At 43.1% G+C, this 21,490-nt stretch overlaps 1 protein-coding gene across 1 annotated transcript; it reads left to right on the plus strand.

Annotated features, from left to right (window-relative positions):
* The first annotated feature begins 65 nt into the window (after positions 1–65).
* CCNL1 (cyclin L1) lies at positions 66–15,743 on the plus strand. The gene is given in 12 exon segments (XM_009279142.2): positions 66–136; positions 357–466; positions 7,281–7,401; positions 7,812–7,876; positions 9,242–9,341; positions 9,479–9,583; positions 9,856–9,997; positions 11,691–11,802; positions 11,951–12,049; positions 13,018–13,111; positions 13,114–13,413; positions 15,496–15,743. Coding segments are annotated over 11 exon segments (1,272 nt in total). The 5' UTR covers positions 66–67; the 3' UTR covers positions 13,369–13,413; positions 15,496–15,743.
* The last annotated feature ends 5,747 nt before the right edge of the window (positions 15,744–21,490 follow it).

Genomic DNA, 21,490 nt, shown 5'->3' on the forward strand with positions numbered 1-21,490 from the left:
CGGCTGGGCTCGGTGACTGACTGCCGCTCCCTCTTCCTCCTCCCTCCCTTTGCGTTCATAGGTGGCGATGGCGACGGGGCAGGTGCTGTTTCATCGGTTCTTCTATTCGAAGTCCTTCGTCAAGCACAGCTTCGAGGTGAGCGCGGCACGGCCTGGCGGGGAAGCCGGGGGGCGAGGCGGAAGATGGGAGGAGGAGCGCGCTAGGCGCTGTTCTGGGCGACCAGTGAATTTGGCCAGCCGCACGCGAAACAGGCTGCTCTCTTTGAGCCTTTAGGCCACGGGTTTTTTTAGCTGTGTAAATCTAGTCTTATCGGGATTAAAAGTAATTTTCTTATGGAAACGGGGCTTCCTTTCAGATTGTTGCTATGGCCTGCATCAATCTCGCATCCAAAATCGAAGAGGCTCCTCGTCGGATAAGGGACGTGATCAACGTGTTTCATCATTTGCGTCAGTTAAGAGCAAAAAGGTAAGATTAGCTTCGTTATGAACATAAGCATCTGTTGTCACTAATGTACACTGCAGGTTTTCAATTCACAGTATTTTTCCAGGCTAAGTTCAACGACCTAAAATTGAGAAGGGAGTGCTCATTGGCTGCTATGTAGGCAGTACAGTTCAATGCTGACTTCTTCTACCGTTACTTTTGATTACTTGGTAGACCCGTTTTCACTATTTATATAGCTACAAGTCATGAGTATTGGTTCTAATTTTATGTCCATGGTTGTAGTTTTAGGTCTATTGCTAATTGATTTTTGATGTCTTGTAGTTCTTGAAAGGTAGTCTTAGGTATGAGTAGCTAATTAGTGGGTTGCTGTCTATTCTCCAGACTTAACCATGTTCGGTAGTCTTAATGCTTTCCTCTTGTTAGTATGTAGTCGTCTAAATGTGGTTACGGTGCCAATAAAGTATCAGTTAACTAAAGGTGAAATCTGAACTTTTCCTAGTGATGACAGTATTGCCTTTTAGAAAAAACAACTTTAGAAAGTATCTAAAAAAAGTATGGTTTAGCGTACGGTGTTTGCAGTTTTAGTGACACCACTTCAGCAAGGAATGTGTAATTGAGTCTTGGAAGCTGAAGGCATCTTTAATTGTAAATAGTGAGACTTGTGTTTTTCATGCAGATCGGGATAATTGTCTGCTCGAGTTGTAGAGCTGTTCTCAGTTGTGAGTGCCTAATACTGCTTTTTTGTGTGTAAAACGATGTATGTTTTCATGTGTAAAGCGAATTGACTTGATTGGAAGGAACAAGGAATGGTTGAAGGGAAGGAGTTCTCTAAGTTGCTATTAAATGTAAAATTTTTTTTAAATCTGTCATGCAGCAGTATTGTAGTCTGTGAGATTGGAGACATCAGCTGTGCTGAAGTAGCTTTACTTTCAGTGGCTGATTACTTAAAGTGTAAGGTAATCCATAGTTACAAAAGGACTTTGTTTTTAGCTAGATTCTTAAATTCACGCTTTCGTTTATCTGCTCTGTATAACCAAGTTACCGCAGGAATTTAAACTTTAGTGTTGTGTAACCTTTTTGAGAAGTAGAGTAGAAATCCCTTAGAGAAACCAGCTGTTTCTTGGTGTATTTATCCTGGTTATGCTTCTGTTGCATCTAAAACTTCTGCTTTTACTTCCTTGTGCTTATGTTTTCCTAGTTTTAGATAAAAGAAGAATGATTTGGTGTTATACTTTGAAACTTAGCTTTGTTCCTGGTTTTTTAAAGTTGTTATCCCTGATGGCCCTGAGAGAGTTTTGTGAAGTTATGCTGAATGTGAATTTGGTGGTGTTGTTTCTTACCACAGTTAACGATAAGGGAGTCTGGTTATTGGAATTACTGAAGCTGGTTCAGTGATTCCTAATGTTTTGGCCTTGATCCAGACAGTGAAGGTTAATTAATCATATGCAGTGCTTTTCTTTGCAATGAGAATATAAATTAGTTGTTTCTTTGTACTGCGCGAAGGATCAGAGAAACTGAACTTAACCTGTGAACTTAAATCTTTCCAGCTAGCCTGTTCCAAATCAGAATGTCACTTGTGCATGTTACATGGTGTCTAAAATGCATCATGTCAGGAGAAATCGTGCACTTCTACCCATTATTTTCTGGAGAAATGGGTATTGTTGCTCTGAGATTCTGAGTGAATCAGCATGAAATTAATCTTTAAAATACTGAAGTCTGACATTCAGGCTTGCCTTTTTTTCTTTTTTTTAACAAGCAGGATGTAAACATTTTTCTGTACTTTTTACAAGATTACAATTACATAATCTGTACACGTTATTAACTTCAACTCTTTTTTCCCTTGCAACCGACTATACAGCGACCAGCTACATTTACCAAAGCCTGGGTGATGTGGAGTGGTACATAAAGATGAAGCTGTCGTCATGGCAACAGTGAGTGAAGTATCGAAAATCCCCAAGGAGAAGCCAGTGCTCTGAGAATAGGTCACTGGAATCGGGGGACTAACAGGTTGGCCGCTGGTGAACCATTTGGAAGAACTCCTGTATCTTGTTATAAGCTTTTTTCTTTGCTGTCCAGGTTTTTAGAATACTAGCTTAATCTTTTTTTACCTGAAGCTAACACTTAGGCTGTAGTTAGTTTCTCACACACAACCCAGAACTGAAACAATCAGTTAGGCTGCTGTACTTTCTTTTTGCCTCTAGTCTAGTATTTCTGTTAACTGAAGCTCTTAACCTGCATATGAAGTTTGAGTAGTTTGAGTAGGCTTGCTTTCTCTTAAACAGCTTTGGATTCTTAGTTCCACTTTCTGTATAATTGCAGTTTGAATTCATAGTAAAACACGCCTTCACAAGGATACGGAAGTCTTGAATTTGTAAAGCTATTTATATGAATTATTATGTAAGCAGTCCCTTATATGTACCTGTTTGCAGAACTGGGAATTGCATTGGAACTTTCTTTTTGTAAGACTTGTAGTCAACTTGAGTTACTGCTAGGTGGTATTTCTAATACTGAGAAGTAAGAAAAAGCTAAAAAAGTGTTTTGGACAAGCATATTTTCTTTTGGATCTTTCACGAGCATATGTCATGTAGTACTGCATGTAAAAATGTTTGTGTGCATGGAGAAAAGCTCGTATTATGAAAATACTGCTTTTTAAAAAATTGTGTGCCGAAACATCTGTGTTCTGAGCGAAGTGCAACTATTGTTTAATATGTAGAATGTAGTTTGAAGTTGATTTTATTTATCTTAAATGTGCCTGAAAGCTGCAGAAAGTCCTCATGAGACTGGAACCAAATGTGACTCCTGTCATTATGTAATCTCACAAATGTTGGTTTGAGATGCTCAGTCAGCTGTTCTTTACTTCTGTTGCAGCAAACAGGTTCATGCAGTTGTGTTGGAAGTGGCCTGTATTAATAATACACACTACTTAGTGTTCTTCAAACTGTTCTATAAATCTACAGTGCTTGTATTTACAATGTTGGAGACAAATACAGAACTCACTTTCTTCTCTTATTGACTGACATAAGAGAGATCTGGTCTTTGAAATGAGATGCGGATGTTATGCTGTACTTGTCAGAAGTACTTTTTGCATTATGAACAAAACTACAAAGTATTAGACATTCCAAAGACATCGAATTTTAATACTACACCAAATGAAGCTGTAGCTGTGTCAAGAACTTAGGTTTCATTTGTCAGAGGGATTTAAAAAAAAAGGATATTTGTAATTTATTTATTGTTACAAACAGATTACAGTGTTAGCCTTTTCAGTTGTTACGCAATCTCTAAATCCTGATCAAGTTTTGCGACTAAGTGTTGGATTGACTTACCAGAATGGGCACTGTGTGCTCTCTGTTCTTAAGTCTCAAGTCTTGCCTGGAGCTCTAGTGCTGATCTATAAGAACAGATTCAAAGTGAGAATTTGTAATACTACTTGGCTATATAGGGCTTGAAGCTTATATTTTATATGTAAGCTTATAAATTATTTTTCTCTGGTTTGTTACTTGGACCTAAAATGATTACTTCTTGGACTGAGAACTAAGTGCAGCAAATGCAGTAGCAAAGTTCCTCTTTTTTTCTCAGTAGGAAAGCTAACAAGTTTTCCAAAGGGAAATCTCTGACGTTTCCAACTTCTAAATAATTATGCATACCAACACCTTGGAGTTTATGGCAAAAGTACTAAACTGGTAAATCTTAATATGGTGGGGAACCTGACTTTTGCGAGTAATAAGGTGCAGTAAAGTCTTCTGCAGATTTTTATTTTTGCATAAGTGGATAAAAGACTGCATTTGTCTTTATTTGTGGAAATACTGTCTAGATAAACTGATGTCTTTCATGGCTTCCTTAGATCTGTAGACCTCTAGAACTTGTGTGTCATAAGTGACCGGAGTAACGCGGGACAACAGAGTAAAGCAAACTGTCCGAGTGTCTTAGTTTTGAGTTTCCTGTCGCTTTGCTGTTGAACATGTACAACCAAAGTGTGAACTGTTTGTGCTGATCCTATGGCCCTGTAGAAGGACAGTGAAAACTTAAAATGCAGTAAGGTTCAGTCTTCCCGGTTGCATTTCTGGCTACCTTACTGTGTTTTCATAATACTGACTTTTTTGCATAGCTTTCAGAGAATGCAAAACCATGTGGAAGATAGTAATCCTATGGCAGGTTGTTGGATGATCCCATGCAGTCATGTTGTCCCGCTGTTGATTTTTTTTTTTTAGACTGGAAGTCATAGCTGCCCTAATGGTTTCATCCAAGATTTGTCACCTCTGATGAAGTGTTCTGCTAACAAGATAAGCTGAGCCTGGACACCTAAACTCGCTCTGAATGATGCCTTGCAGATCCTGTTAATGCCAGTGATCTCTAGATAAAATTGTGTAAAGCAATATTGGAAGAAATGTTATTATAAAACCCAGTATAGTTAGTTGAAATCAATGGGAAGTGAACCAGTTTCACTGATTTAAGAACTTCAGCTTGGTTCTTCCAGTCTCCACTCCAGAGCATTGTGTTCAGACAGCCTTTTTAGTGTTTGAGTGTTCAGATAAAATCATAGCCTCTCTACTGAAGTAGTTAACTTAAGCTTTAAAAGTTTTTCTTTTCTAGTTAATTTATGAAAAAAAAACCCAACATGTTCTGACTGGGTTATATTTGGAGTAGCTGAAATCACAAATTCTGTAAACTTGCCCTGATGAGCAAGAGTAACCCTTAACTAGAGAAGTTACTTTTATGTAACATGGAAAACATTGCATTTTTTTTTTTAGGAGACAGAAGTAGTAAGGCTTGTACTTGAATTGTAGGTCCTTCCTGGCACCAAGAAGCTTCAGTAGTTCATTTCAGACCTCCTGGGAGCTGCTTCTCAGCCCTGTGGGAAGAGCAGGGGGAGCTCACGCTTCAAGTGCATGGTTATACAACATGATGCTTTTATTAGTGAAGTGGATGGCTTGTTGTATCCTTTGACCAATGGTAATAAGCATCCTTCCACGTGACTGCAGAAGTCTTAGCGTAAATAGTGGATTACTGAAGTTAGGAAGCCCTTCAGCTAGCCTTGTAATTAAATTGACCCTTTGTTCCTGGGGTGGAAACCTAGGGTTTTTTGAGTGTTTCTTCTACTCTGTGACCTATTGGGGAAGAGAAGTGTGATCCACTTGTGGAACTTGCATGGAATCAAAGAAGACAAGTTAGTACTGAAATATTTTGTCTGATAAAACAGAAGCTGTATTTTGAATCCACTGTGCATTGCTTTTTTTTTCTTTTGAAAGTAATGTAAAATAAATTTGTCACTGGTGCTTGGGGTATACTAGGTTTATCATGAAACAGTGTGGTTTATTAGAGTGTAACTAGTTGCAAAACCATTATTCTGCATTGGAAAGCATGTGGAATACATGAGGCATATTACAAAGAGAAAAAGCTGGTCTGTCTGTAGGAGGAAGTGGATTAAAATACACAATGTGGAATGTTGAAAGGTCAGGTCTAAGCACGGACAAAGAAAAGAATACAAAATGGAGTATGATGCTTGTGCATAAAGCATACAGCAAGTTATTTTAGTTAAAATGAAAAAAATGCTTTGGAGAGTTCAGGTGTTGGATTTGGAAGGAATTAGGACTTGATAGTGCTAGACTTAGGAATCTTGCGTTGTGAAATGAGCTCTTGTTTTGCAAATGCAAATAGCAGAATTGACGGGATATCCACTGATTAGTGGGTGCAGCATTCAGAATTACAGGCGGATCTGTCACAATTTCAGAGGTTAAATTCTTTGCTTTACTAGGCTTCTCATATATCACAGTAGCAGGGCTGTCTTGTTCACTGAAGATTGAATAATCCTGTCTTCCAGTGCATAGGAAACTGCGATTTGTAAAGCGCAAGCTTGCTACTTTAGTATCAGTAAAAAAAACCTGTTCTAGCTGACAACTATCAAAGGTAGTTGTATCACACTCCTTCCCCCACCCCTGTCATGAAGTGTAAAGGTTCTTTGAGATCTTCACTGTAAAGTTGACTTCCATTCCAGCAGCTGGACCAGCGTAGTTTGCATACATAGTAGCAAAAGATTATTTTTTTTTTTTTATTTTAGCCATCTAATCTGTAGCTAGTCAAAAGCAGAAACTAAACTAGTTTATCTAAACTTGGACAGCACAAGATTAATGCTTAAACTTGCTTGCAGGAGTTGAAAACCGGTTTCTGTTGCCATTAGTTGGTTGGAAGGGAAAACAGAGATGCTGTTATTTTTGGATATGCAAAACAGTTTTGATTTTATTTCTTGCAAACTATAGGACTCCAAGCCCCCTGATACTTGATCAGAACTACATAAACACCAAAAATCAAGTAATCAAAGCAGAGAGGAGGGTACTGAAGGAGTTGGGATTTTGTGTTCATGTCTGTAAAGTTGTTCCATTCCAGCAGCTGGACCAGCGTAGTTTGCATACATAGTAGCAAAAGATTATTTTTTTTATTTTAGCCATCTAATCTGTAGCTAGTCAAAAGCAGAAACTAAACTAGTTTATCTAAACTTGGACAGCACAAGATTAATGCTTAAACTTGCTTGCAGGAGTTGAAAACCGGTTTCTGTTGCCATTAGTTGGTTGGAAGGGAAAACAGAGATGCTGTTATTTTTGGATATGCAAAACAGTTTTGATTTTATTTCTTGCAAACTATAGGACTCCAAGCCCGTAGCTAGTCAAAAGCAGAAACTAAACTAGTTTATCTAAACTTGGACAGCACAAGATTAATGCTTAAACTTGCTTGCAGGAGTTGAAAACCGGTTTCTGTTGCCATTAGTTGGTTGGAAGGGAAAACAGAGATGCTGTTATTTTTGGATATGCAAAACAGTTTTGATTTTATTTCTTGCAAACTATAGGACTCCAAGCCCCCTGATACTTGATCAGAACTACATAAACACCAAAAATCAAGTAATCAAAGCAGAGAGGAGGGTACTGAAGGAGTTGGGATTTTGTGTTCATGTCAAGCATCCACATAAGGTGAGTTATCAAAAATAATATAATTGTAAATATTATTCCACCTTGATGCCATCATTGTGAGCTGTGGGATGAGAAATGCAGGTGTAAAAATGGCCTGATTTCTTCTCTTCATTCTGTAGTAGTTACCATGAATGTTTTTGCCAGAGTGCTTGGGCAAATAGTCATATTGATTTCAGTAGAAATTGCTTCCTTGGGAAAAGTTAAAGGTGACTGTTTTTTTAAAATCATAGAAAAGTAGTAAAATAAAGAATTGTCTGAACATGATTGGATGACATGTGAGCTTACAGTGTATGCTTAGAAAAGGAGGAGAGACTATTGTTTTGGAATGCTGTTTGGCTATACGTAGTTACTTCCTTACTTGCTTTATATGTTAAAACTGAGGTTTTTTTTTTCCCCCCCTTATTCCTCAGATCATTGTTATGTATTTACAAGTCTTAGAATGTGAACGTAATCAAACCCTCGTACAGACAGCCTGGTAAGTTGTTATTTTCCATTCATTTCCTAGCCAGGAAAATAGTAGCAGAAATAACAAGCCTGACGATCCATATGCAAAGCAATGAGATGTAAGTTATTACACAAATATATACTTTTAAAATATTTTAGTGCTTGTTTCTGCTTACTATTTTCATGGCTTGATTCCACTATAGTAATGGAGAACTCAATTTAACTTTGTTCTTTTTTCTACTCTTTAATTAAAGGGTAGTCCATGATGGTAAGTCATAGAGCTCTGCCCTCTGCACCTCAGCCCATGACCTGGGGATGGCCTGTTTGGCTGCCCTTCTCTCCAGCCAACCCAGTGCAAGCTCTCATCCGAGATTCACTGAAGTGGTCCATATCCATCGGGCAGCATCTTCTAGTTCTGTCTGGGTGTCGAAAGGATTTGTATATTTGCTTTTAGAAGTAACTGTTAAAAATGTTTCTAAATGTATTTGTTGCCTAGCTACTGTGTACTGTAGTGTATTTAAAGGACACATGGGGTAGACTTTTTGCCAACATTTATTTAGTTGATTCAGCATTTGGCTAAACTTGAGTTTAAAAAAAAAAAAGAAAAAATTACAGTGCATGCAGCATGTTCACTTAGAAGCCATACCGGGCATGGTTTTCTATAGAGTCAATACTTAACTGACTGCTGTTCGTTTCTTTCCTGTAGCTCAATCACTTAGAAATCAATGGAGGTGTCTGCTGTTTAAATGTCTCTATCTCTTGGCATGTATTGCTTGGCAGTGCCACCGTGGTGGAAGAATAGTAGCTTAGTGAAGTGGGAGACCCATTACTAACTTGCAGGTCTTTTTCCAACACTCAGTGAGCAAACTGGATGCTTCTCTCTCTGGATGAAGTTAATGTGACTCAAGGCACACGTAGGATTTAAATGCAATGTTTTATGAACTTTATAGGTTGCATCTAGCCTCTGGAAAATGGTAGGTTAAAACTATACCATGCTTTCATGCTTGCATTTGAGTTTTAAGCATATTGATTTTTAAATACAAGAATATTGGTGTTTAAAGCAAACAGCTGGACAGATAAAAAGTACTTGCTAGATTGTTAACTCAATGGACACTTCACGGTATAACTTAACGTACCTACCTAGGAAGTAGCCATTACATTACTATCACTTGCATTGGGGTTTCAAAACAATGGCAATGGTGCAAACTTTGTTACAGAAGTAACAAATGTAAACATCAAATACAATAATTTGAAAGGAACCAAGTGTTTAATATAATAACAGAAAAAATAATAAAGTCAATTGAGTCTCCAGTATTGTTACCCTCTAAATAAAAAGATGTAAACCTGAGAGCCAACCCTTCATCTTTTTTTTTCCTTTTTTTTTTTTTTTTTTTAGGAATTACATGAATGACAGCCTTCGAACAAATGTGTTTGTTCGCTTTCAGCCAGAGACTATAGCATGTGCTTGCATTTATCTCGCTGCTAGAGCTCTGCAGGTGAGCATTTGTCTGTCTTCAGTTAGCATTGTCTTGTATTGCTAGTAATTCGGTTTCAAGAAAATTAATGAAAATATTTAAAGCAAAAGCCTGGTCTGTAATCTCTACTATTCAGCATTCGGTTGTTTTATTTTCAGATTCCACTACCTACCCGTCCTCACTGGTTCTTGCTCTTTGGCACCACGGAAGAGGAGATTCAGGAGATATGCTTAACAACTCTTAAGCTCTATACCAGAAAGAAGGTAACTTTGAGGTGTTTGTTTTTTCTATTCAGTGTTCAGCGCAGCTTGAGCTGTCTCATGGCTGTCTTAAGCATGTTTGGGAACACCTGCATACAAATCCACTAATCGGAAAGGCTCCACTTTGTGGCTTCTCTAAGGGGAGTGAGAGCAAATTATGGTAGTTAGTCACATTACTGGACAGATGATTAAAAGATAATTGAGTATTTTTCAGAAATGAGAAGAAAATATGAATTCCATTAGTTCAGCTTCTTACCACATTGTTACTTTAACAGCCCAATTATGAATTCCTGGATAAAGAAGTAGAAAAGAGGAAAATGGCACTACAGGAAGCTAAACTGAAGGCAAAAGGCTTAAATCCGGATGGAACTCCAGCACTCTCAACACTGGGTGGCTTTTCTCCTGCATCCAAACCATGTAAGTTTGTTTTCTGAACAGAAACTTGCATAATAGTGTTTGATAAGTCTTCTAAATCCGTGTCCCAAGGTGTTAAAAAAAAAAAGTAGGTTTGCTTCTTGAGCTGCTAGACAATTTAGGATTTCTCACAGAACTAAGCAGCAAGACAAATCTTTCTTTTTTTAAAACACAAATTTTAAAACCAGTTCCAATACCTTGAAATAGTAGGCTAGAGGGAAACGGGATGCCTTACTCCATACTTCCGCAGATTGGAGAGTGATATATTAATAATACGCACCCTTGAGATAATTATGTTATGAAAATGTCTAGACCCAGGAGTTTGCTGTATATTACTGTGTTGTGAAGAGAGACTCTCTGGATTTAATTGGGGGGGGGGTGTGTGTGTGTGTCTCAATAGCCTTCATGGTTCCTTCTGCAGCAGGTATCTGATAATTGCTTTCTTTGCTTTTCTTTAATGTACTTGGCAGCTGTTCAAGTGCAGTGAAGGAAGACGGCTTGTGGTCAGGAAATGGTGAAGGGAAGGTCACAGTGCTGTCTTGCCATTAACATGAATAAATTGCTGTCATGCATATCTTGAACCTGCCAATAAATCTGTCTGAACTCTAATGATACAAAGAACAGACAGTTTTGTCTTGGTGCTTCTACCTCTTAATGCTGCTATTGATCTGTAAACTACCAACAAAATTTAAAGGCTGTCACGAGCATTGGTCCAGTGATGGTGGGTAGAGTAGAAGGCACAGGCCTTTGTTACATGGCCTCTTAAAGAACTTAAGAACATATTCTGAGAAAGCACTATTTGTAGCAGTTATTTCTCCTTCAGAACAATACATCTGACTTTCCAGGGGTCTTTGAGCTGGCAAGTGTAAATTTCTCACTAAACAATGAAAGCTTTTTCTTATTTCTCTGAAGTGGAAGCCTAGGTTAGAAAAGTTTGAGTGAAAGCAGGATCTCTGGGTGGGGTTTTGGAAGACTTCTTACTAGCTGACAAACTGAGGGAAAGCTTCTGATAGAATTCTGCCTTTCTCTGTTTGTACATTAAACCTGTGAACCCTATTGAGTTAGGAAGCTGCGGTGTAAGGCATAATGCAGCACCTCTGCCTTACTGTCAGCAGGCCAGATAGAAATGCATCGTTCTTGCATAGTAGCCCTTCCGTGAAAAGGTGAATCCATCTCTGGGCTATATCAGCTGACTGTAGAGACAGACTGGCTTCTAAACTAAATAAGTTTTTTGTTACTCATTATATTTGTGCGACTAATATAAAACGGAAATCTGTAATTTTGCTCTTCAGTCTTAATTTCTAATACTATAGAAAGAATTAACTGTCAAGGTGACAATTTAAGTTATGTGTTTGTGAGCCATAAGGGCAGCTTTTATTTTGTGCCACTTGGGCCCTGGTGGACGAAATCTCAAATGAGCCTGGCTGCTTGGCTTGAAGGTCACAGTGGTGTTCTTCCCCCACCCCCACCCCCCGCAGGCAGCTGGCTTTAAACTATGCGTCTCCCCACAGGCATCTCACTCCAATGTTCCCTTCTAGGAGTGCACTATAAATGGAAAGATGGAATGAAATAGTAGCTCTTGAGTTCGTATTTACATTTTGTGTAAATACTGGTAAAAGTATATAAAGGATACAATATGTTTATTACAAAGTCTATGAATAAAATACCTAATTTTGAATTTAAATTTGATTGTTAGCTTCCCCGAGAGAAGTAAAAACTGAAGAGAAGACTCCAGTATCTGTGAATACCAAAACCATTAAAAAAGAGCCAGAGGAGAGGCAGCAAGCTTCAAAGAGCCCTTACAATGGGTAGGTAAAAATATCTTCCTGATGAAGAGAAGACTTCGGTAAAAACAGTTTCTTCAACTGAAGTACAGTGAACTACTTTTGAGCTACTTCATGGAAGTAACGAGTACCTCAGAAGTGTAATCCTTTCTTTTCCCTCCCCTCCCCCAAGCATGAGAAAAGAAAGCAAGAGAAGTAGAAGCAGCAGAAGTGCTAGTCGATCTAGGTCAAGAACAAAGTCAAGGTCTCGATCTCACACTCCTAGGCGGCAGTAAGTAGTGGATTTCTGTTTGGTTGGTGGGGGTTGTGGGGAAGGGGCAGGGTTTTTCAGGGTGGGGGCGGGGGGTTGTCTTTTTTGTCATAATTAGTTCTCTGGGATATTTCAGCAGGGTTTTTCACTTCTAAGAAGTAGGGCCACTCCAAGTAGCTTGTAGGTGCTTAGCACAAGCTTCTAACTGCTGGCCAGCAAAAGTGTGAGACTTGGGCCTGGATTTAGGCTCTCAGTTCTTGACGTGAAGCAGTTCTGTTGGTAACTGTGCCGTTAATAGTTCAAGCTGTAAAAGCTTTGCTGTAAAATGGAAGCTTAAGACTATTATAACTGCACATGTACACGATGAGTCTATGATGGAGTGAGTGTAAGGTAGTCTTGCCCTGTTTGATGATCTTCACAAGGAATCCATTATAAATGAGAGCAGTCTCTCGGAACTCAGTCCACTTTGAAGTAGCGAGAAGTGCTGTAGAAGCTAGTTTCATGTGTTGCAGCTTTCTTCCAAATGCATGGGAGAATGTATCTTCTGTCAGTGTTGCACGATGCACTGTCTGGCTCTTCAGTACTTTGCCTCTCTTCTGTGACTGGGGAAGAGGAGGAACACTGCAGGGTGATGCAGTGATAGCTGCTGGCATTACAGATATATAGATATATATATATTTAAAGAATCTTCAGACCGACATCCAAGTTGGAAACAACCAACTTGGATCTCAATGAGGTGTTCCCCTAAGTATTGTTGACTGTCAAATCATTGAAGGAAAAAAGGCAATAACCAGTTTGCAATCTGCTGTTGAGGGGAAGATTCTTGACAAGGTCGAACAATTACGAAAGGCGCTGCATTCTGGGTTTGGTTTGGGATTTTGCTCTGATTTCTTCCAGTAACTTGGAAGTTCCTAAGCATTGATTTTTTTTTTTTTTTTTTCCCTTCCACGTGGAAGACATGTTTTAACTTTTTAACACTTTTCTGTAAGCTACAATAATAGGCGGAGCCTGTCCGGGACATACAGCTCAAGATCGAGAAGCAGGTCCCGCAGCCACAGCGGCAGGGCGCGCCCCCACCACAATAACACGGCTCGCCACACCTGAAGACCAAGCATAGCAGGGAAGAGTTGAAGAGTGCAAATAGACATGGTCACAAAAGGAAAAAATCTCGTTCACGTTCGCAGAGCAAATCCAGGGATCACTCCGATGCTGCCAAGAAGCACAGGCACGAGCGGGGACACCACAGAGACAGGCGCGAGAGATCCCGCTCCTTCGAGAGATCTCACAAAGGCAAACACCACGGTAGCGGCCGGTCAGGACACGGCAGGCACAGACGCTGAGGTTTGCACCTGCACCAGAGTCTAGTTAAGCCTGTATATAATACAGTAAGTGGACTCTTTATTTGAGAACCAAGGAACCGATTAGGATTTCATTAATTTAAACCCAATATCTGATTTTCTAAAACATGTAGAAGATTTTTCTTTTGGGAAAGAAACTGTTACCAACTTTTGCACATAATACCTTAGCAGTATCAGATTGATGGAAAACAACGATCAGGTTAAATTGTATGTATTAGTTGTGTATTGTTTATCGATGTGAGAACTGGAGAATGGATTTCTGTAAAAAAAGCAAAACGTACCTTATTTTTATACAAGTCAATTGCAGACACTTATATTTAAGTATAGCTATTTGTTTAAACGATGGTGGATACTTTCTTACACTGGTTTTAGTCTGCATGTGTTAAAAGATTTTTACAAGAAATAAAATATGAAGGTTTTTTTTTTACTGCCTGTTGGATTTCCAATATATTGAAACTAAACTTAATTTTCTTGAATGCCATCACTCTGACCATTGCAGATTAATGGGACACGTGGGATATTGATTTGCAATAGAAGCACATGAAAGGCTGGGAGAGCTTTAGAAGTTGGTGTCCTTCCTAGGGGAGGCAGCTGGAAAGCCAGGTCCACTTCTGACATGCATGCAACAGCTGGAATAAATGAGCATGGACCTCTCTGTAAAGTTTGGTGGGATGAGCGGCTGGTGGGGAAGTTGGAAGCTGTGAAAGAGCTGCACTTCACAAGCCATGGATAGGCTGCTTGTGTCCCAACTTTCCTGTCAGCTGCCTCTGGGGAGGTGGGGATTTCTTCCCTGCCTGTCTCCTGCAGCTGCTTCAGGCAGAAGCCAATGGGTTGCTGTCGTCATCTGTTCTCTTCTGTGCTAGAAGTACAAAGCAGGACAAATAAGAACATGCCTAGAGCGATCAAGTTTTGGGGGTTTTACTTCCCTTCTTTCATTACTGGTGGCAGGATGGTGGCAGTAGAAGGAAGGATTCTATTGCAAGTGTAATGCTCACACAGCTTCTAGCTGAGCTCCCAGGGGCAAATCTGCCAGCAGAGCCATCTCCCATGCCTGCTGTGCTGCTGCAGTTGGTTGAAGGGTTGCACTGACTCAGCTTGGGGAACTTGTCTGGCTTAAATACATCAGGTGTGCTCCACTGCAAAATACAGATCAGTTTGCTGCTGGAAGCTCACCTGTGTGTGCTGGGGCGGTTTCTTAGTGTCCAGCTGCTGGAACAGTACCCTGTGCCACTGTACAACCCAAAGCTGTGGCCTGGCATGGGACAGCTGTGGGGTGGAGTTGCAAGTAAAGGAGAGGTGAAATGGGTGAGGAGGAATTTGATTTGATTCTTTCAGGTGCTGCTCAGGTAGTAACAAAATCTTAACCCTAAAGATGCTTGCTGTCCTTGCAAGCTTTAGATGCTATCCTGGAGTCCCTTTGGGTGTGAAGACTGCTAATGCAGCATAAAAAGACCTTTGCTCTCCTGCAATGCTTCTCAAATCTAACTGCTCTGGCTGAAGGTGACCTGGCTGGGTACATGCACCTGCAGCATGGCAGAGGGCAAAGCCTGAGGCCAAACAAGCTGGTAACGGACTGAAACGGATCTGGCATCCTCTGCTACTGCAGGAGCAAGTGCCAGTCTCTGGCCACAAATTCTGCAGACCTCGAAAAGGAAAGAAAAAAAATGTGGTTGAGCAAAAGCTTCACTGGAACTGGTACATTCTCATAAGCAGCTACCCAGCATCCTGCCAGGCCCGATCTGCATCTGTTCTCTAGAAATACATGAAGGAAATTTTTTTTTTTTTTTTTAAAAGAGGGGAAAGATAAATGTCTTCCTCTGTTTCTTGGTTACCTCTGTGTGTTTTTTTGATCTGCAGTAACTATTTCGTGTGTTTGTTGCTTTCAGGAAAAGCTATTTGTTGCTATGGAAATTAAGGTAGCTTTTTTCCCTAGATACAAGTATTTAGATAGTCTAGGGCAGTGATAAAAACCCAGTTTTGAAGTAGCAGCACAATTGGCTCAAGCTCTGTTGAACGTCAGAGTTTGTGTGTCGGAGTGAAACATGAAGAGGACTCAGCGTCTATATTTGTGTTTATGCATAAGCACTAATTACCCTTCTGTGCTTCCAGTGCCCCTTGCTCCAGAGCTGAAGAAGAGAAGTTAACTTCCATGTAAAGCTGGAACATCTGGTGATGTGAAACATCTAGACACCATCTGCTCCAGGTTGCTTAGACCGTGAGCTTGCAGTCAGCTAGCAAGAAGTTCAGTGTTTGTTCTTCCATGGACAAAAAAAGCTGTCTTCAGCTTTATGGATGGTGACCTTAACCATGCAACATCCTTGCCAACAACAGGCCATAAAATAAATGGGTTTGGTTACTGAAACAAAAGCAGCAGGTCTTTCTCGAAGCCCAAGTGTGTCAGGTCAGTGCTGTAAAGGAGAGAAGATGTGCTGGGGGTGTGAGTGACAAGAAGCACAAACTGGGGAGTGAGTTGTTTGTTTCACTGGCTGGGTCCCCTCAGGCGGTAGTGTGTGGTCCTTCAATAGGAGGTGGAGCAGTCTGAAAGCAGGATAACAGTCCTGAATGGCTGTAGCCTTGTTCATGTGCCATTACCTGGAGGGCTTGTCAAGAAGAAAGCTTCTGGGCGAGCAACAGCTTAAATACTTAAATACATGGCAGTATGGTTACAGCTGGTGACCAGGCTGTACCCAGGAGCCAGCTGCACACACAGCTGGGGCTGCGAGCTGCCTGAGCCGCTGGGCACAACTGGGAGCACCCAGGCTCTGACCTGGCTCCAGCTGAGCCACACCTGAGTAAGAGCTTCCCCCTCCTTTGCCTTATCCCATGGCCATGCTGTGAATTCCTCTGTCTCTTTGGCTTGATTGGACAGGAAGAGACCTGCTCTCCCAAACTTCCTGTGCCGTCGGTTACAGCAGGGGACAAAAGCAGTGACAAAGCAAACATGCCAGCTTGCTCGCAGCAGTCACACGTATGTGACGCGGGTCGTGCTGGGAGGCGATGTGACCAGCTGAGGAACTGAGTGACATGCTGGGAGCAGATTGGCATCAGGGCCTCGCTCTTCTGTGTCATACGCCAGTGCTAGGTCCAGCACAGTAACCATCAACTATACCATGAAACATCAGCCAAAGCCTATTTTAAGGGAGGTGCTGCATTATTTTTACAACTAGATTTCGTACGTCTCTCCTGAGACTTTGAAGTGTCCTTATGTGTGCATTAAACTCTAAATCACAAAAATTAATCCTTTGAAAGCACTGTTTGACCTTTAAGCATCTGTATCGACCTCCAGGAGTCACTTGAGACTGACTTGAGGCTACACTGACATACCTCAGTAGTTGAGAAGTACTTTTCTTCTTATTTTTAAATTCTTCAGCGTCTTCCATGTGCTTGAGTCACTTACGGGAACCCTTCATCAGCTGAAACTTACCTCTGAAGGATGTGGTGGCTTTGGTGACCCGCCATTGACATCCAAATGTAGAAGTGCCCAAGGCAGCAGTGCTTCACTGCAGCTCCCGCCCAGAGCCTGCAGCTCTGCCTTTGCTACGGACCCAGGTGGCCACGCCAGGCGGTGGAAATAGCAGACAAACATATTTGAGAAACAAGCCGGAGTTTTGAGCACCCTGCACAGATCTTTTGTTTCTGACCAAGCTCATTGTCGTCTGTACAGGCTTAATCTGCACAGCAGTATGTGACACGCTTGTACAGTGAGACACTGTGTTCAAACATTTACCCTTCAGAGTGGAAATGCTTTTACGGGAAAACCAGACCCTGTAATACCCTACTGCAACGCTGTTTCTAACTGAAATGCCATGTGCTGGTGGGAATGCAATGGCTTTCCTGGCTCGGGCTGTACTGCAGTACAGCACCCGTTTCCCTCTGTCCCATCCCTTTATGCTTGATTTACCGTGCTTGTTCTCTCACCAGCACGGATGGAAGTACTGGGATGTCAAAGAAGCCAGTGATGGAGCATGCAGATGAAGTGCAATGAAAGATATTTCCAGTATCTTCAGCGATGGCTGTCTCCAGTGCACAGCCTGCTGCTGCTGCCAGCAGGCAGGAAGGTTGCTCGGGCTGCGCCGTCAAACCCAGATGGCCACAGGCAAGTATTTGCTTAATGCCAACAGAGCGGACACTGTCCGGCGAAGTGGCAGGTAGCAACCAGAGTGAAACAGGAACAGGAGCTACGCATTGCCCTGAGCCACATCCCCGTGGCTTGGACACATCTGAAAAAAAAAATGCTCTAACAGCAAGCGGCTGTGAAAGCCTCAAGCCGCCCAGTCTGATCTGCAACCCAAAGTGAAAGGAGACCATGGGAGGTCTGTCGGTAAACAAAGCAGGGTGTTAAGAGGAGCTTGGCAGGTAGGAGCTCAGGCCTGGTGGTGACATCTGCCAGCGTCTGGGACCAAGCATGGCACCTGCGGCGCCTGCCCCCACTGCAGTGTGCTGCAATGGGGATGGTTTCCTGGGAAATACAGAGTATTCCGGCATCGCCTGACGCTGCAGCCCCTGTTAGAAATACTGTGATGGAAATAAGGTGCTGCCACTGAACTTTGAACACCTGAGACCCCTAGAGAGACCCACAGGAACTGGTGGGAAATGTTCCAGCCGACCAGTTCTCAGGCACAGGGGTTTGGCTGGCTTGGTCTCACCCTCAGAATTGCTTTTCCTCAGAAAAAGGATTTTGTTAAAATGTTTTGACTAATTTTTCAACAAAATATTGCAAATATTTCAAGTGAGTAAATTCAAACTGTTGTGACTGTCCTTCACTTTCAGCTTTGTTACAGACCTTGGAAGGATGTACATGGACCAAAAGCTTTGGATGGTTTGGGAAGAAGAAAAATAGCGAACAATCTAAGAATATTCTTGATGGAAATTGGCCCAACAAGTACTCATCAGGGCTTTAGCTGCCCCCAAAAACCACAGGTTAGTGACAGCGGGTGCAGCACAGCATGTCTTGCGCGCTGCTGTTAATGACAGCAATAGGGGTCCCTTTTCCGGGAAATCTTTCCCCAGTCACTGGTTCTGCCAGGACGTGTTTGTGAAATCCATCATTTCACATCAGCCCCATCTGCAAGCCGCCAAGTCCATGGCTCTCCTGTCTGTTCTCCTTGTTGCTCTCCCCCTTCCAAAGCACAAGCTTGTTGCTTCCAAGCTCTTTGGGGCAGGAATCAAACCTGCTATGGCCACCCTGTGCTCCCCTTGCTGCAGCAGGGCTGGCATGCACCCACGCAGTGCTTGGGTGTTGTCACAGCGGAGCACCCACAATTACACCCCGCTTAGGAAAAAACACTTCTGTAAAGGAAACAGCTTTCCATTCCTATCTCCTGCCTGGCCACAGCCCAGCGGGGCATTTTGGGAAAAAAAAAAAAGTCGTTAAAATTAGAAAAGCTGGCCCGAAAAAAAAGTCTTCTTATTCCAGCAGAAGGGGAAAAAATTGCAAAAATTACCATTTTTGTCCCAGGAAAGAGAAGCCCTCTTCACAGCTTTGCTGGAGAGGACAAGGGGCTCACGAGCACCTCTGCAGATGTCCTCCGGTTCGCCTCAGTCCCCCAGAGCAGCCCCTCTGCCTGGCTGGGCCCACCCCTGGGATGCTGTGCACCCATCGGCTCCGAGGGCTGCTGCTGGCTGCTCCTGCTGCTATTCTGGGTTTTATTCTGTAGGTGGAAGTATTGCAAAGCGGACACGAGCGTCCTCCTGCGTGCACACACTCATGCATGCATGCATGCATGCATGCACACACACACACGTGCACACACAGGCTCTGCTGAAGCTGGGCTTGTGCTGCTGAATGCACCGAAACGGACCAGAAGCAAAGGAGGGGGCGGGTGCCCTGCCCCGGGGGCAGGGGCAGCTGAGGCCTGCGGGTGACACAGGCAGAGCAGCCCCATCGGTCGGGGTCAAACACTCAGATGAGCACCCGACTTCAAGCTGCTGGGAGCAGCGGAGCTGTTGATGGGTGGGCAGCCTTGAGGAAGGGCGTCAACCACCAGACGTGTGAGATACCCCAGTATCAACCAGGTTAAAATCAGTGTAAAAGCATCCATGTGGAGCTCTGCAACAACTCAGGTGGACCGGCTTGAGTTACCCCTAAAAGGCCAATTGCGACCACAGCCATGGAAAGTCAATAAGTTAAAACGGGGTTTACGCGCCGCAGCCAGGCTCATTCAGGCTGTAGTACACGAGAAAACCTCCACATGAAGCTAATGAAGATCGACTTAATTGCGCTGGTGGACATCTCTCAGATAAATATATTTTTAAAGTGGTTTGAAGCAGGAGGCGATGGATTTAGGTTGCTTTGAGCCACAGTGGTTTAAAAGCTGTCCCAGGTTGCAGGAGACAAGAGACAGAAAAGCCCTACAAGGCGTCTCCGTATCTCACGGCCCTGCTCAGCTGCCATTCCCAGCGTGGTTTTCCTGAGCACTAAAAGGTTTGTTATCTCCAAAGGGGTGGTACGCACATCTTGCTGCCCCACGAGTTCCCCTAATGATTGCTCTGTTCAGCTAATTGAAAACCTAGATCCCACCGTACCTAATGCCTCCCCGTGCCTGGCACTTGCACCCTGCTCCCCGGGACTGTGCGGGTGTCCCCGTGCAGGGGTATGTCTTAGCACAGGAGGAGAGTTTCAGAAACACAGGCAGATGGCTAATCTGTTTTCCAAATAATATTAATATCCACTCTCAAAGGGTGTCTCAAAGCAGCCAGTCACAGCAGGGCCACGGGCTTCCTGAGGGGACCAGAGGAGCTTCACTGGTCACAGCACGGTGGCATCGGGAAGCTATTACTGCCTGCTAAAACCCCAACAGGACTGTGCCCTCCCCAGGATTTAAGGGAAGAATTTCATTTGATGATGAAAATGAGAGTTTACTCAGAGCCAAACCATTTTCCCTGCATGCAGAGTTTCCTCGCAGTTAAATGAGAAGTGCAGAAAGCCAGATAAAGATACCAGATATAAGACGAATACATTTCTTGGTGTAGGCTTAATGCCTTGGGGGGGCAGGGGCAGGTCCTCCCCAAAGAGAAATGGGCAGCAGGGCTGGCAGCTCCTGCCTGACTTTCCCGCTGTGCCCTGAACACTCTGGGTGCTCCCTGGCACTTTTTCTTGGGGTCCTGGGAAAGGGCATTTTCAGCCACCCTCTGAAGAGCAGGGGGTTTCGCGCCAGCTGAGCGGGGGCTCCTGGTCACCACTGACTTGGCACCCAGTGGCTGCTGCCCCATTTCCGGTGGAACCCCCCACCCAAAGCCTAATGCAAGGTAAAGTCATCGTAACAGTCAGGTTTTGGATCTCTCGCACAATGGAGCAAACAGCAGGGGAAGGGGTATGGAGGCACAGGGGCGTTTCAAAAGCTGCTTTCCAGGGGACGCCCTGGGACCTTGATGCGGTGACAACAGATTTAGGGCTGGGAGGATGAGCCCGCTGCCTGCACTCTGCCCAGAGAAAGCAGGGATTTCTTGGGAACGCTTTTAATCGCCTCCAACACTTCACTTTACAAACCATGTAGCCAAAAATGCAGCCGGGTGCATGCTGCTCCCCACAGCCACCTCCAAAACACTGCCCGGGAGGCTCTGCAGAGACACTGCAAACCCAAGCTCCGACCCTGCGCTGCTTGGAGGGCGGGAGGATTTCACGGCAGAATTGGAGGGGGAACTAAGTGAAGTTTTGTGCTGGAAATGCCAACAGCCTCAGCCAGCGGGTAAAGAGGGAAGCGAGGGGTGGGCAACACGTGCCCCCCCCTGACGCCGATACCCAGCCAGCATGGTACGACCTCCCTCCCAGCAAGCACCGCTCATGGTAGAGCAGGCTGGATGTGGCTGCAAGCCACGCTGCCATCCTAATGCTACATGAGAAGAGAGTGATTTATGTTTGCCTTTATGCAACAGCAACCTGTATGTGTTCAGAAAGTATCTGGATTTCGTTTGATGCACCTTGCACAGCACAGTTCAACCTTGATGCATGAGCAAGCAGCAGACGAAGTCTGATGGAAATTACAGGTGTGCCATGATCGGAGCAGACACCCCCCAGGGGAAGGGAATTCAGATTGGCTTTACCAAATTGCACCTTTAGTTTTTCTGCTTCTGGCAAGAAGAGGGCCAAGCCTAAGCGTCCGGC

Source organism: Aptenodytes forsteri, unplaced genomic scaffold, assembly GCF_000699145.1.
Source record: "Aptenodytes forsteri isolate BGI_AS27 unplaced genomic scaffold, ASM69914v1 Scaffold299, whole genome shotgun sequence".
Taxonomy (NCBI): domain Eukaryota; kingdom Metazoa; phylum Chordata; class Aves; order Sphenisciformes; family Spheniscidae; genus Aptenodytes; species Aptenodytes forsteri.